Genomic DNA, 16,323 nt, shown 5'->3' with positions numbered 1-16,323 from the left:
AAAGTCATACAGCTATGGTACACGGAATTCGCAGGTATAGCTTACACATATCCTAGAACTTTTCATTGCCACTTTCCAGAAGTGCTACGTTGTCTCTTAATGGAAGGAAAGCCAAGGCCGCGAAAATGACCCAGTCTTGCAGAAGATTATATAATGATCAGTTCTCTCTAACCCTTCTTTCAAGAAAAGATTTAAAAATAAGAGAGAGTTAGAGAGAGATGCAGTGATTCTTGAAACTAGTCTGACACCTTCAAAAATAATTCAACGCAGTACAACATGCTAGATAGAAATAGTAATGAAACAAACTCTGCTATTTCTGCATCCAAGTGCTATAGTACCATCTTTGACATCTGAAGAGGTGGGCCGATAGTCAAAAGGCAGCCATAACTCTTTTTGACCCTGAATAGTAACCCACTGACCAGCCTGTAGGGATAACTCAAATTTTATTTCAGATATTTTGGAAGAATTTGATGAAAAGCCTTGATGCCAGACTTGAATATTATAAGATCCGAGGTTCGTTTGAAGCTGGGGTAGCTTATTTGAGAATTTCATGTTAGTAACATTTCTGTTAGCACTTAGAGTATTCTTCAGGGCGCCAGTAGTAGAATCTCAGAGCTTGATGGTTTCATCATCAGAGCTAGATGCTAGAAGCCAGCCATCTTGTGAGAAGACAACTGACTGAATCCAACCAGAATGGCCCTTCAAGGTATGCTTCAGGGCGCCAGTGGTGGGATCTCAGAGCTTGATGATTTCATCATTAGAGCCAGACACTAGAAGCCAGCCATCTTGTGAGAAGGCAACTGACTGAATGAAATCAGAATGGCTCTCTAAGGTTTGCTTCAGAGCATCAGTGATGAGATCTCAGAGCTTGATGGTTTCATCATCAGAGCTGGATGCTAGAAGCCGGTCATCTTGTGAGAAGACAACTGACTGAATGAAATCAGAATGGCTCTCTAAGGTTTGCTTCAGAGCATCAGTGATGAGATCTCAGAGCTTGATAATTTTATCATAAGAGCTGGACATCAGAAGCCAGCCATCTTGTGAGAAGGCAACTGACTGAATGAAATCAGAATGACCCTTCAAGATATGCTTCAGAGCGTCAGTGATGAGATCTCAAAGCTTGATAGTTTTATCATAAGAGTCAGACACCAGAAGCCGGTTATCTTGTGAGAAGGCAACTGATCAAATTCAACTAGAATGGCTCTTCAAGGTTTGCTTCAGAGTGCTGGTGATGAAATCTCAGAGCTTGATGATTTTATCATCAGAGCTGGATGTCAGAAGCTGGTCATCTTGTGAGAAGGCAACTGACTGAATTCAACCAGAATGGCTCTTCAGAGTCTGCTGCAGCTTACTTCTACTGAGATTTCAGAGCTTGATGATTTTATCATCAGAGCTGGACATCAGAAGCCAGCCATCTTGTGAGAAGGCAACTGATAGAATGGAAGCAGAATGACTCTTCAAGATATACTTCAGAGTGTCAGTGGTGAGATCTCAGAGCTTGATGGTTTTATCATCAGAGTCAGATGTCAGAAGCTGGTCATCTTGTGAGAAGGCAACTGACTGAATTCAACCAGAATGGCTCTTCAAGGTTTGCTTCAGAGCATCAGTGATGGGATCTCAGAGCTTGATAGTTTCATCATAAGAGTCAGACACCAGAAGCCGGCCATCTTGTGAGAAGGCAACTGACTGAATTGAACGAGAATGGCCCTCCAGGGTCTGCTGCAGCTTACTCCTGCTGAGATCCCAGAGCTTGATGGTTTTATCATCAGAGCCAGATGCCAGAAGCTGGCCATCTTGTGAGAAGGCAACTGACTGAATCCAATCAGAATGGCCCTCCAAGATTTGCAATTCTGGACTCCAGATTTCTTCCACTCTTGGGCCTCTAGATAACCAATCAGGGAGCTCTGTCTCAAAATTCCTCCTGATCAGCGCTTTTTGTGGTGCAAAAACCAGGCCAGAGCTGTACAGCTGCAGTGGTGCCGTGTCAACAATGTTTGCAAATTTGAAGATAAATCTGTGGGCATCTGATAGAAAAAAATATACCGCATTATTGGATATATCCTATATTTCGACCAATATTAGTCGGTCAACTGCTTACGAGCATACATGATACTTACCTTGGTCAATTGAAGCAAAGCATCCATAGCATTCATGGTTTCGGATATCAGCCCTAAAATACTCATCGACTCCAGCCAATGAAGATAGTGCTCTTTCAGGAAAAGGAGCACTTGGTTGAGCTTCCTTGCTGGTGCCGAGCTTTGAGTGAGATGGTAAACCCAATAACGACAGGCGTACTGAAGGACAGGCGGTAGGAATCTTGCCATAGTGGTAGGGTCTATCTCAGTTCGGCTTTTCCCATAACTTTCTAACTCGCAAATATTCTTTTTGAGATAATAGCCCATGACACTAAGACATTGTCTAGTTATGAGCTCATGCTTCTCCCCTTTATCGACCCAGAAGTGGGATATTTTCATATCTTTTTTCGTCGCGTCATCCAGCAGATAATCATGAAAGGACGAATGGACGGTCTGTATGGGTAGATTGGGATCGCTAGGTATGGTCAAAACTGAATGAAAGGAGCGTAGCCGGATGCTGATTTTGCATTCCTGCAGCTCAAGTAGTTCTGCAAGAGAACTTAGCGAAAGCGGACTAGCGAGAAGAATGATCACACCGATGATTTTCTGGAACTCTGCAATCAGCTTGTCCCTATCACTTTTATCTTTGACCAGGAGCTGTTTCAAAACTGGCCGGTATGTGTCATCCAGCTTGTATCCCGATGAGGTAGTGAGAAACTCCTGTAGTTGCTCTTGCGGGTCAAAATTACTATCTCCCACAAAACGACATACTGTGGCTGCAAAGATGAAGAGCGGAGCAGCCCTTGTTGCCAAAGTTTCAATTTGTTCCTCGCCAGGCCAGGCTCGAGGAAGATTATGCTCGGGATTTTGTTGTATTTCAGTGAATTTTTCTGTGAGATACAGAGTGATATCATGCTTGGTCAAACCATCATCCACTTTATGCAAGGGAGTGTGTTGATAATGCCTCTCGCCGATTTGTTCAAATTTGAAGTGAATAGGCTGCTCTGGCTGGCTTGTTAAGAACAATTGGATTGGCATACTTGTTGCTGTCACAACCTTGGCTAACAGAGTAAGGATCATGTTCGCGTCTTCCTTTGGTTCACACTCGTCGAGAGCATCAATGACAACCAGAGTGGAAGACACAGCTTGACCCTGATCGACGGCGAGTAGTGGCTGCAATATAAGTTTGTCAAACTGTTCCGGAAGCGTTTTATTGGCAATAGCAGGATCATCCTTTATAGCTCTTCGAATCCCAGTGATCATTTGAGGAATGTGGACGGCTAATTGCTTCACAATTGTTGGGGAAAACTTTGCAGCCGAGCGCCGATCTCCCCTGCCTCTTTTGAAAAAGAAACTCGCGCCAAGAGTGCCATCCTCCTTAAGCGATCGTGCTACTGTCCTTGCAATAGTGGACTTGCCGGTACCTGCCATTCCGCTCAGCCAGAATATGCATCTGTCACTCGACCTCCCCCAATCCTTCACCTGTTGAAGCAGTTCTGTTCGCGTTCCAGGAAGGCATTCGGCCTCATGCTGATCTGTAAAGGAGTCGAAAATTGCACCTGCAGTGAAAGGCAGATTTAACTTGGCAACTTCATCATGCACTGTTTGGATGTCCATCGTTAATTTGTTGATGTGACTCCGGCTGGCGTCTGCTTCGACTTTTCGATGCAGCTGCTGGTCCAAAAGCAGCCAAAGATGCAGGCAGGACTCCTCTTCCTTGATCGAGGTCTTGAGCTGCGCGAGTTGCTTGCTTATTACAGCCATTATGCTTTCCATGATGTCCTTTCTCTTATTCAACAGTTGGACCCTGCGTACTTCAGCGGAGTATCGCAGTATTGCCACATAGACTCGGACGATCGATCCTTCCTTTTCAGCGTTTATTATGACCGACCCACTGCCATCATAAAACTGTTCTTCAATGAAGGCACAACGGGTCAGCAGGTCTGCCAGGTACTCAGAAGAGTTGAAAAGAGCATCCCAAAGGTCTGCATGGTTGCTGGCCATCTAAATAATTAGCTAACCGCTCCGCTCCGTCGGTGGGATGGACATACTGTTAATCCAAGAGACACTATCACCCAAGCACTTGACACATACCCAGTTGGATCAAATTTCACAATATTATTGACAACATCTTGATAGGATAGCGCGGAATTCAGTATCTTGTGGGCTGTTGCTCGAATGCCGACTTCCCTTTTCTGGTACTCCTGGTACTGCATCTTTGTTGTCTTGACTACTTGGTCCACTATGTCCTTGGTCCGTAAACGGCCAGCGTCCGGATGCTCAGTTGCCATCGCTGGGAGAAGTGTTGCCAAAGTGTTCCGGTCGCTCTCGCTTAAGGCGTTGTACACCATCTGCCAATGATCCTTTGCATCATGGTCGTCATTCTCAGAATTGTCCGTCGTGGGATCGACTGAGCCGCTCTTTGTGTCTAGATTAGTGGGGTCATTTGAAGTACTTGGCTCTGGTGCAGCAAGATGTGCATCTTTGTCTCTGCTTCGCCCTCTCAATGCAGTCTTCAAGCGTCCGAGCATGTTGTGCTTCTTTTTCTGGGCTGAACCGATAGAAGTACCGTCCATGGTCGAACCTGCGGAATAGGTTTGTGATGAGATTTAGGCCCAAGAGTGCCTAGTAGACTTGGATAGAAAATCCAAATCAGGCACCAAGAGGAGGGGAAACGACCATGGCCAATTTTATAATCGAAGATCATTGGAGATGCAGGAAGACAGAAATAGTGGCCTTCAGCCAGCCACAGGCTGCAAGGAGCCCAGTTTCTACACACCAAATGTTTTTGCTTCTTCCCCTACTAACATTAGTGGGATATGATACTATGGGAGACTGAACAACATTCGACGTTGAAACCCGTTGACACCGGTATTTGAATGATAAAATAGTTACGTGGTTCGCCATGGCAGGTGCGAAGGGCCAAGGTCGGAACTTTCAGTTCTGGTTTACCAAATTACATCGAAACAAGAGTAAATTACCGCGATTATTTTGCGCTAGCTCGATATAGCTCCAGAGTAGCTGAGGTTCCGAGCCAAAAGGTGGATTTAACTCTCGGACAGGAGGACACGCTCGAGATTTGGCACTTTGTAGCACGTGACGTCAGGTAAAGCCGACTCTCCGCCGGAGTATTTACGATCTTTGTCATCACGCATGGCTGATTGGCCCTGTGCAAGCTTACATAATATCAATTGGCAAGCGTGAGCACAGTACATTCATGTTCGGTACAGTTGGAAAGTTACGGCCGCCGTCATGAGAAGCCGTTGGCTCAATATTATAGTGACACTAAGTTCTTGGCAGTGGGGCGGAAAACATTCATGAAATGTTTGAAGGTCACACTGATTTCGAGAATCACCGTATCGAATGACAAATTGACAACTGAGATTCAATCAATGAGTCTCAAAGTTTATATACATCAGAAGTTAAATATCAAAACAATGTTGGAGTTCCAGTATGGTGCGCCGGAAGTCATGCGAAACAAGGCAACATGGGCTGGTGGATTTGAGCGCATCTTAAGAGATGAACTTTCTCCACCGAACAACAATTTACTGACCAAATGGTACACCGATACTTACAAGGTGATCGCAAGAATTAAGTGAAGCGACATGGGGCGTAGATGGGTTTGAGGATATTTTATCTGAGCCCAATATTTGAATGTGCCAAACCTCTTTGCAGAGCTATACGAGACATTCTTTTCCCGTATGGGTGCAGAGGAATTATCATTGGTACCTCGCAAGACCCAAACGCTCATACATTCCCATTATCAAGGCATACGACGATACGATATCTTTGATTGAGTGTCAAAGTGATTAGGTAACGGAGGTCGCGATTACTTTTGTTGCGATGGAATATTTCGCAGCTGCCATGAAAATCATGATGTACCGCTGTAGATAGCATTTGACCACTTCTCATGGCGCATCGTGGCCCTTCTTGTAATTGGTGGCGGTGTCAAAACTATGCACCGTGGCCATCATGCTTTTACAATGAGAAATAGAATTTTACATAGCAAGTGAGGAAAGATTCCTCACATCATTTGTACAGAAGGGCAACAATGGAGTATCATTAGACGTTTATCCGATGCAAAAATGAGACGAGAACAAGTTGAATCAATACAAGAACAAGTTGCTGCTAAAATGTAAACCGCGCCTTCTTAGAGCGGTTCCTCAAAGGCGGTCTCCCACGCCGCTTAAGGGATCCGTGACTCTCTACCTTCCCCGATTTGGCCTGGAACTCATGGACCAACTCCTCACATCCAGGGATCAGATCATGTTCAGGCTGCCAAGAAGGGTCGTAGCCTCTCCATTTCACCAAGTACCACCGCATCCCTTGGTCATCATCCCCCGCCAAGATCTCATCAACCAACCACTCCTCTGTTGTCACTCCGCCATCTTCAATCAACATTGGCGGCGGTGGGGTCCGACCCTCAGAGCCGGACTCGTCATCACTCCTGACACTGGGTGCCAAGCTGCATGTACTTGGCGCGGTTTGGGAAATTGGGATCCTATCATCGTCGCTCAGATCCCGGACACCATCATCAATGGCGATGGATGTGTCTAACATTCGTAAGAACCCACGCGAGAATGGAGTGGATGGCGGGAAACTAAAGAAATTGAGGAGGAAAGGGACGTACCTTTGCTGCCTGCAGCACTCTGGACTCGGGGCTTAGACACCACATCACTTCGTTTGTAAAACAGCCCCGGCATATTTTTGCTCGAGTTGGTATCCATCACAACACTTTCGCTGTCACTGGAAGAGCCGCTGCACTTTGGGGTAAAACTGGTGTTGCTCTCCTCATCATCTTCATAGTCGCGGGACCGTTTATTTGTAGCGATGGACATCGATGTATCCGGTGGATCGGAATCGTCGACATAGAAGAGACTACGCAGCGAATCCCAATCATTGTCGCCTGTATCGATACGCAAATCTAGGTTCTGGTTCTGAATGTCTGTTGCCTTCACATTTGAGCTAGTTACTTGACTTTCACGTATCTTAGGAGGCTCTTTGTTGACCGGTTTCTTGTTCTTATCGATTCGCTTTCCGATCGCAGGTTGCTGGGCATGGGAAACCGGCGTCCGCTGAAATTTTGTGCCTGGTGCCGTGGCGTTTGGATTGAAATGGAAGAACGACATGGGGCGGCGATTTAGTCGGCGATACGGAATAGTGAAATGGTGTAAGCAGTGCTTTTGGAAGGATTGTAGGAGGCTCGAGTCGTTTTGGGAGGGAAGAGAAATTCAACTTTCCAGACCTTCAGGGTGGGGAAGACGCACGCTGAAATAGCTCTCCAACCTTTGGAACCGAAGTCTCAGCGAGGCCTCACAGCTGACTTATCCTAGATAGGAAATGCCAGCGGCGCAGAAATTTTGGCACAGATGGATAAATTAAGAACCACTCGTTCGTTGGACTTCGTATTCAAATGTAACACCCAGAGGGCCCTGGTGCATTGCCAGCGAAGCAAGATCGATAGCCCTGCTTTAACCCCCGGCTAACACGGCCCATCTGAAATCGTCGGTTGGCACAATACAAATATCCAACTTACAGCATCAATGGTTGAGCTCGTGGCGAGCTGAAAGACGGGCGCAGTCTGAGCACCTGCAGGGGATGGAAGATGGACCAAGGATAGCGATTTTGACCCAGAGGGCAGCTACGCAGTAGTGTAGTTATCATCATGGAGCGGGCGAAAATTTACGCCGGATCAGGCTACCGCTCGCAGCCTTTCAACTCCCCCCCACCTTGAACGAGCCCAATATCCCGCATCCCAGAAGCTGACCAAATCCCGGTGAATTAAGGGGGAAATTGTGCGTCGCCCATCGTCTTGCGATACCAGCCGGCATATTCCGCAGCGAGTGCAGGCGAATCGCAGCCTCTCTCGCTTCTTATTTCCCAGACCGTAGCATCAACCGACGGCGTTCTTGACCTGCTTGTCATGTGTTCCCCGGCGCTCCAACGCACTTCCCTGTCGCATAAGCAGGAATCTCCAATAGTCAAACAAATCCCTCGATTCATCCAGCTGAGACATGCAGCGTATGCAGCGTAAAGGTGGGTGACTCCGACATCACATCGCAATTTCACACAATCCCCTCCCCCTCCCTTGATTCTAGCGCCAGGATAACAGGGCTGGATCCCAATCTCCGATGGAGGCCTTCATTGTCGTTGATTCGGCGTTGTACTACTGGCCAGGAGGCAACCGTAGCGTGACCAAAAATCCGCCCGCGCCGCCGGAGTGATGTCCACGTCACCCCATCGGCCACGCCGCGAGGGTTGGATATGCAGAGAAATTTCTTTCCTTCACCGTGACACGCCACCATGCCCCTACCACTAGAGAAAGGGAGAAAACCCCGCTGGGCAGGGGCGCAAGGCCGGGCCTAGCCACCAGGGAACGCATGTCAAGGGAACAGAGAGAGAGCCCGACAGGACCTGTACGGCGGAAAGGACAAACACGCCCTGCACTACACGGAGTACACGGCCAGATATCGAGTTTGATTGAATGGCCTGATGACAGAGAGACCGTAAAGAGAGTAAAGGCGGAGGAATGTAAAGAGCGTAGTATGGGACCTTGAGAGGAAGGGTGGGAAATTCTACGGAAGATGGGTGTAGTGTAGAGAGCACGGGGTGAGGGGGAGAGCAACGGGAAGATTCCAGGGCCCGGACGCACGTTGATGACCTAGGTTGGCTTGAGTGGGAGCGAGGGCGAGCGAGGGCGAGCGTGGGTGAGCGTTGGTGAGCGTTGGCGAGCGTGGTTGAATGAGGGCGAGGGTAGAACGACAGCGGAGCGAGGTCGTTAGAACGGCAAGAGGTGCGGGTTTATATAGACGTTGCGGTTTAGCTGGGGTCGGCGGCGCGGACCGCAAGCGCAGAAAGGGACGGCCGGTTTCCGCATCGGGAAGGGCCGTTTCCCGCCCGGGCGGCCCTCAAAGGTGGATAACAATGTTTATTGATATAAAAGATGCATTTGATTGTGTTTCACTTTCTTAAATGATCAAAACTGTAATGCACTCGCTTATTATTTCCTTATTATATTATCTTTGCTTATTCTTACCTCTTTCCATTATATTCTCGCTACCGCTATTTTTATATATATATATATATGAATGTATGTATTTTGCACATCTTCTTTTCTCTTTCTTTTCCTTCTTAGCGATTAGCTACAACTACTATCATTATTATTACTACAATTACTAGTGTTATTATCATCCACTACGCTATCTACTATCTTTCACTATTCACTCTTCACACTGTCATCGCCCCTCACAAAAACTTTGATAGAACTGAAAATGCCAAAGTCTCTCATTAGCCAAGCAAGCCAGGGGTTATTAGAGTTTGATATCATGTGGGTGGCTGATCTGTAGGAGGATAATGTTCGTTCTTTGTTATTAAACTAACTACGCGAGAGCAATACAATATGTTGGGGGGCACGTGATAGGGTAGCCGTAGTACCCACGCGGCTCTGTTTGAGCCGAGGCGGGCTTAGCGCCGTGTGCCTGAAACATCCACCCTGGCCTCAATATCAAACACTGTTTTTGGTCCATCACGAACGCTCCGGCTTTCTTCACCCACTGAGGTCCTCTCTACCCCTTATCCACCTCAGTCTGCCCTTCGCACCGTGCGTCAGTTTTGCTCTGTCTGGTAGCGACCTGTCTTCGACCTCCCTAACCTTGACGATCACATCACCCTTTCCCATCGTCGATCCGCTCAATGGCCTCCCCTGCCGTCTCTCCCTCCTTGAGTATCCGTCTGACCGCATCTTAAATCTTAATTATCCGGACCCTATCGCACCTCAACTATTTACTGCAAAGGCCATTGTGCCGTCCATTTCCGTTCTCTCATTCCCATGGGAAAACCTTCCACTCGTTTTGCGAATATCCAAATCTTTCAACCTCGACATACAAAGTTGTATATATACAAAGGTCCCACCACAAGCCGATCGATACCCAAATCATCGCAAATTCTTTAGGAACTTGCTAGCGCAATTTCTATACGGTCTTGGTACCGCCAGGAAAACAGTCGATTGATACCTATCTCATACTTTCGCATCAGCCTATGCTGAATAGTTGTCTGCGTGCGGTTTTATTTATCGGTGTTAGCATTGAGGTACTCTAAGTGGCAGGAGCGTCTAGCTCCTGATATTTATTACAATGGTTTCGGACAAGTCAGTTTCCCAAGCTTTTCCGGTGTTTTATGACAGCGCATAGTGAGAGAGACCGCTTGGGCTAATATCGTGCTCGGCTTGATAGATATATCGGATTGGCGCTTGCCATTCTGTCAACCATGGCTATTGGTAAGAAAGCTATTACTCCTGCTTATGACCAAATTTGTACTCACTGGTTCTTGCTTTATAGGTAGTAGTTTCGTAATCACTAAAAAGGTATGTTATTGCTGCGTTTCGTTAATTTCGACCAGCGCATTCAAAACCTGATTATGTTCAAATTCCCACATTGTGTATCTAACATTTGTGTCCCACAGGGCCTAATGGATGCTTCTAATAGACATGGATTTGAGGGAGATGGGTTTTCATACTTAAAGAGTCCGATCTGGTGGGGCGGAATCACAACATGTACGCATGTCTTCCTTTTTAGCCAAGCAATCCATATCACACTGACACTGGAAGCAAATTAGTGGTTCTCGGAGAAATCGCAAATTTTGCAGCATATGCCTTTGCGCCTGCGATTTTAGTTACCCCATTGGGGGCGCTCAGCGTTCTTATCGGGTATGACTGTCTGGTGTTGGGCTCCCTAGCAATTTAGGATACTAATATTGTTCAGTGCTGTGCTAGGGGCATATTTTCTAGGAGAGCGATTGGGAGTACTCGGAAAGCTTGGTTGTGCTTTGTCATTACTTGGCTCTGTCATAATCGTTCTCCATGCGCCTCCAGATGAAGAAATTGAAACCGTAGATGAAATTCTAGAGTATGCAATCCAACCAGGTAGGCATCTTCTTGTCCATAAGCAAATTTATTCAACGACGCTAAGTATCGACGCAGGTTTCCTTCTTTATTGCGTGGTGGTTGCCGTATTTTCAACTGTCATGATTTATCGAGTGGCCCCGAGATATGGGAAAAAAAACCCACTCATATACATCTCAATTTGCTCGACCGTCGGCTCTGTTTCTGTTATGTCTGTCAAGGCATTTGGAATTGCGCTGAAGCTCACTCTGGCTGGCCACAACCAGTTCTCACATCCATCTACTTACGCTTTTGCTATTGTTGTTGTATGTTGCATCTTGACACAGATGAACTATTTCAACAAGGCTCTAAGTCAATTTTCGACCTCGATGTAAGTTTGAAAAGCTCATTGTATGGTGTTAATTCATATGCTGATCCTCTTTGATAGAGTGAATCCCTTATATTATGTCACATTTACGACAGCAACGCTATGCGCCTCTTTCATCCTCTTCCATGGCTTCAACACCACTGACCCTGTCAACACTATATCCCTTCTCTGTGGCTTCCTTGTTATCTTCGCCGGGGTTTACCTACTGAACTTGTCCAGGAGTGACCCAGATGGCATTTCACTTGCTGGAAAAACCAACGAGGACGACGGTGTCCCTACCGATGGAATTGCGTCAATTCAAACCCGCTTATCATTGCAAAATCGAAGGAGTATGGACCGACATCGACGGAGCTCGTCGAGCATTGAGTATTACGGAGGTCCCAGTGACCGTGAAGGACTCATGCGTTCGTATGATGTTGAATCAGCAGCTTTCGGCCTACAGGATCTTGCGGAAGAGAGTGATGACGGACATCAAGACGACTCGACGCAGAAACGGAACGGCTCTGCGCACCTTCCAACATCACCAAAGGTTCCCGGCTCATGAAACAAAAATATCTTGGAATTTCTCCTATCGTCTTCTCCTTCGATTACGTGCTTTCCGTTCCTTCCCAGATTCGTCGACTTATTTTCCCGCCTCCAACCAAACTATATCACACATATTCTTTTTTTTACCTCCCCTCAGATATATAAGGGGGTTTGCCCATGAATAATGGAAACGATCATAAAAAGTACACATCGAATTTTGTGATGATCCATTTCCTTCCTCCACTCCCTTAACATGGTCATACGGGTCGGGTTGGACTCGAACGATCAAATAGCAACAACAGCTATGATGCGGGGTTATATTTCATTCTTCTTCTCTTTTTTTTTTCATATTTATTTGTTTTCTTTCTCCTTACCATTCAGTCGAGCTTGGGCGGGACATGGACATATTGATCATACGGGTTATGTTAAGGCTAGGTCAAGCTACGTTTGTTGGGTTTAGGGTAGGTAATGAATCTCTCCCTCACTTGCATTGTATAAAAACAGGGGGGTATTAAGGCGTTTGTGCTCCTATGCTTTACTTTACTTTTACTTTTTTTCCCCATTTTCCTGCATTCCCGTGAGGGATTCGCATGAAATCTAGATCTCATTTTTCTCAGTATCTTTGGTTTTATCTCCTTATCCTTCTTGCAGCTTTACTTGGCCATTTTCTGTGCGCGGTGATACTCATTTTCGTCTTGATTTTCCTTTTCTTTACTCTCTTACTTTCACGGCATCAAAGCATCCGGTTTTGGATCGGAAGCCAAGGCAAAGAACTGAACAGCAAATTCCCAGTGACAACGGGAATCTAAATAGTCACCGTACACAAACGGAAACAGATATATAACTGACGGAGCGACAAAGCGATTCATATTTGATGGAAGCCAGTTTTTTTCAGATTTCATCTCCATTTTCCCTTTCAACTCATCCTCTCCTTTCTTCTCCGCTTCATCTTGAGTAAATATTTATCCTCCCCATACTCCTAGAGTAATTACATATTTCACCACAAATTTGGCCAGAATCTCTTCAACAATTGCCCTCCGCCCTTCTTTCCATGCCCAACAAGGTTCATATGCCGGTATTCACGTGTCTATGCTTACCCATAAAGGGAAGATATTGTAGGTATGTCTGCCTTCTCAATTCTTAGTGTTGCTTCCTTTACGATTTTTCCATTTTACTTATTTATTACGAAGATGCTTTGTTCATCTTCTCTCACACATTTTCTCTCTCTTGGTAGTTCTAAGATGTCTTCCCAGTTAATGAGTACCCCTAAGTTTTGCATCGTTCTGCCACCTTTTTTGCAGGTTCCTGGGATCATGTATTCTTTCACTTATGCATGGAGATGGGACAGAGAATGCGATAATTGCTGGTTGAATTTGAGGGGTAAAGATAGGGATGTGAAATATTACATCTACAGTCCAGCCATCGATTGTTGGTCGCAAATCCAAATTGCGAAACCCCCTACTAAAACAACTCAGGTTACTGAACTAACTGACAAACAGAAGGGTTCCGCAAACCAATGTTGTCTGGAGCAAACATCTGACTGCTGGGCAAAAAAAAAAAAAAAAAAAAAAAAAAAAAAAAAAAAAACTGGTTCGCAAACTGTATCTAGGCTAACATCCTTCCAAGCTGCTCCCTTTCAGATGGCATGATGACCAGTTGCTCCCCAGTCATAGATCGTCAACCTCAATCAAAAAGCTCTTCCCCCTCAGCAGCTCATCTCCATCTATCTCCCTTGCCACCGTCTGCACGCCGTGGACGAACTGTAGACGCTTCTCGTAGTGATTCCCAGTCCAATCAATAATTCGGGAAAGAGTGTATAGTGCGTTCTGTCTTCAAAAATTCTCCCACCTCCCTCCCTCTCTCTCTCTCTATTTCCTTTCTGTTTTAAAGCAACGATAGTTTCTCACCAAATATTTATCTTTAGTAATGATCTTCTTGTACCTGCATAATGTGGGACGTCTAAGTGGTTGTATTAGCATGTCAGCAGCATAACCATATGTGCGGTGCGCTAGTCCGTGATAGGCAGCCTAGGGCCAACAGATAACCAGCATAAAATATCATCTGATTCAAACTCTAAGACCAATTGACTTCATTGTAGAGTGGAAATAAGACCATTAACTTTCTCAACGAAGTGATGAAGAATCAGATATTCTATTCCTGCGGCCATAAGAAAAGATAATGCCGGGGCTGGCCAGGAAGCTTTTGATTTTTGCTGCTGTGGATGGGCTCATTCTTCAGCCTTACAGTTCATCACAGCGCGGGGCTCCGAGCAACCCGCCCTCTGCTCTACGGATTGAGTACAAAACTCGCCGTATAGACTCGGCGCCATCTTCCTCGAATTCCGATGATGCTTGCTTGGAGTCTCATGGAGTAATTGGTTTGTTGTATCATCCTGGCCCCAGATTGATTATTAGGAATCTGACAATCTTTCCTCCATCAAACAGGCTTGCTCTCTCTTTCATCATTCTCATTCTTAATATCCATTACCCAACGCCAGCAGGTGGCTCAGATCCTTGGAAAGCCTATTTTTGCGATTACAAGTGTAGCTATCATTCCTCTTTCCTCTCAGGCTGAGGCAACCAAAGCGATCAATCAGGCCCATGCCCAGTTAGCTTCCAACAAGGATAAAGCTACCCAGAATGATATCGAGACCCAGTCTTTGGAGAGTGACTCCGATCTGTCCACCGGCCGCAGTAGCGAGGATATCGATCTAGAAGGCTTGGATTCGACAGATCGAGGAATATATCCCCCGTTGGGCAGTAAGGGTAGAAAGGGAAGCACTATTGCCGAGGACGTTATTGAAAAGCGGGGACGGTACGGCAGGTTCACTTCCCGCTGGTTTTCCAAACATGGGTGGGCGGGAGAGAACAGCCCTCAGAATAGGGGATTTCAAGAGATAATGGATCCTGCTGCAGAAGGGTCCATCGGAGGAAGGAAGAGTGGGGATTATGTCGATGAAATCCTGGAACTTGATGACCTTTCACCCACTGGACAGAAAGCTTCTTCTGATCCCCAAGGAATTGCCACGCCAGCCACAGGAACGGCAACATGCGAGTTAATGCCCAAATTTCTGCGTTATGCGAAGATGATGTTCAGTTCAAACAGTTTTTATTTTTCTTATGATTATGACATTACTCGAAAGTTTGGTGCCTACGACCCTCAAATGTCGCCAGTACCACTGCACAGGATGGCAGATCCCTTGGTATGAACCTTTCTTCTAAGTATTCACTGCATGTCGAACGTCACTAATTTGATTCAGTATTTTTGGAACCGATATTTGATGAGTCCTTTCATTGAGAGCGGATACCACTCGTTGGTCCTTCCGCTGATACAGGGCTTTGTTGGACAGAAGGAGTTTACTGTTACTAAGTCCACCAAATCGCCAGCCGCTCAGGATGCCACTATTACCCTAGTAGCTGATGTCGATAATAACGTACCAGATGTGTATGCTGAGAATGAGGGCGAATACGATAAATTTCTTCTTACTTTAATTTCACGACGATCAGTAAAACGCCCGGGGCTTCGATATCTTCGAAGAGGAGTGGATGATGAAGGCAATGCCGCAAACTCTGTGGAGACAGAGCAAATTTTATCTAGGCCGTCGTGGAACCCAGCGGACAAGATATATTCGCTGCTCCAGGTTCGTGGATCAATACCGCTTTACTTCTCCCAGTCTCCTTACTACTTCAAACCCATACCTGTTCTCCGCCATTCCATCGAAACCAATCAAGCGTCGTTCGCACGGCATTTCCGCGACCTTAGCAGGCGGTATGGCGAAATTCAAGCCATTAGCCTCTTGGATAAACACGGGGTGGAAGTTAAAATTGGAGAGACATACGAAAGTTTCGTGGACATATATAATAATCGCAACAATGCGGACTCACACAAAATTGGATTCGACTGGTTTGACTTTCATGCGGAATGTCGTGGAATGAAATTCGAAAACATCCAGCGCTTAGTTGATTCCATATCGGGGACACTAGACCGATTTGGAAGCACCGTCATACAGGATAATATTGTGATGAAAAGTCAGTCCGGTATCATCAGGACAAATTGTATGGACTGTTTGGATCGTACTGGTGTTGCACAATGTGCGTTTGGACAACGAGCATTAGAAAAGCAACTCGAGAGCGAGGGCTACTCTATCGACCTGCGGACTAGCACATCTACACAATGGTTCAACGTTTTATGGGCTGACAATGGGGATGCCATATCGAAACAGTACTCCTCAACAGCTGCCCTTAAAGGAGATTATACCAGAACTAGAAAACGGGATGTTCGCGGAGCGCTCAACGACCTCGGACTAACCCTCTCGCGCTACTTCAACAATATTGTCAACGATTACTTCTCCCAAGCTTGTATCGACTACCTAACTGGAAATGTCACAACCCGTGTTTTCGACGAGTTCGAGATGAACCTCCCCTAGTCACGTTCCAGGGATATCAATCGAAAAAGTA

General features: G+C 46.1%; 6 protein-coding genes across 6 annotated transcripts; 3 read left to right on the top strand and 3 right to left on the bottom strand.

Annotated features, from left to right (window-relative positions):
- Positions 1–470: 470 nt before the first annotated feature.
- Positions 471–1,296, top strand: HCAG_02238 (predicted protein; the record flags this gene model as incomplete). The annotated part of the gene is made up of 4 exons (XM_001542017.1): positions 471–513; positions 959–1,040; positions 1,071–1,166; positions 1,197–1,296. 4 exons carry the CDS (start codon positions 471–473, stop codon positions 1,294–1,296), a joined length of 321 nt encoding a protein of 106 aa, XP_001542067.1.
- A 321-nt stretch (positions 1,297–1,617) lies between these two features.
- HCAG_02237 (predicted protein) lies at positions 1,618–4,651 on the bottom strand (the record flags this gene model as incomplete). Its single annotated transcript, XM_001542016.1, has 4 exons — positions 1,618–2,061; positions 2,118–2,795; positions 2,847–4,071; positions 4,170–4,651. 4 exons carry the CDS (start codon positions 4,649–4,651, stop codon positions 1,618–1,620), a joined length of 2,829 nt encoding a protein of 942 aa, XP_001542066.1.
- Positions 4,652–6,203: 1,552 nt separating this feature from the next.
- On the bottom strand, positions 6,204–7,204 carry HCAG_02236 (predicted protein; the record flags this gene model as incomplete). Its single annotated transcript, XM_001542015.1, has 2 exons — positions 6,204–6,628; positions 6,706–7,204. 2 exons carry the CDS (start codon positions 7,202–7,204, stop codon positions 6,204–6,206), a joined length of 924 nt encoding a protein of 307 aa, XP_001542065.1.
- Positions 7,205–9,043: 1,839 nt separating this feature from the next.
- Positions 9,044–9,601, bottom strand: HCAG_02235 (predicted protein; the record flags this gene model as incomplete). Its single annotated transcript, XM_001542014.1, has 3 exons — positions 9,044–9,057; positions 9,112–9,137; positions 9,456–9,601. 3 exons carry the CDS (start codon positions 9,599–9,601, stop codon positions 9,044–9,046), a joined length of 186 nt encoding a protein of 61 aa, XP_001542064.1.
- Positions 9,602–10,207: 606 nt separating this feature from the next.
- Positions 10,208–11,885, top strand: HCAG_02234 (predicted protein; the record flags this gene model as incomplete). Its single annotated transcript, XM_001542013.1, has 7 exons — positions 10,208–10,221; positions 10,307–10,350; positions 10,412–10,437; positions 10,536–10,626; positions 10,689–10,779; positions 10,835–11,344; positions 11,402–11,885. The coding sequence occupies 7 exons, from the start codon at positions 10,208–10,210 to the stop codon at positions 11,883–11,885; spliced, it is 1,260 nt and encodes a 419-aa protein (XP_001542063.1).
- Positions 11,886–14,044: 2,159 nt separating this feature from the next.
- Positions 14,045–16,292, top strand: HCAG_02233 (predicted protein; the record flags this gene model as incomplete). The annotated part of the gene is made up of 3 exons (XM_001542012.1): positions 14,045–14,243; positions 14,311–15,068; positions 15,126–16,292. 3 exons carry the CDS (start codon positions 14,045–14,047, stop codon positions 16,290–16,292), a joined length of 2,124 nt encoding a protein of 707 aa, XP_001542062.1.
- Between the last annotated feature and the right edge of the window lie 31 nt (positions 16,293–16,323).

Source organism: Histoplasma capsulatum, genomic scaffold, assembly GCF_000149585.1.
Source record: "Histoplasma capsulatum NAm1 scaffold_2 genomic scaffold, whole genome shotgun sequence".
NCBI lineage: Eukaryota > Fungi > Ascomycota > Eurotiomycetes > Onygenales > Ajellomycetaceae > Histoplasma > Histoplasma mississippiense.
The sequence above is the reverse complement of the archived record's forward strand: the minus strand, read 5'-3'. Positions and strand labels throughout refer to the sequence as shown.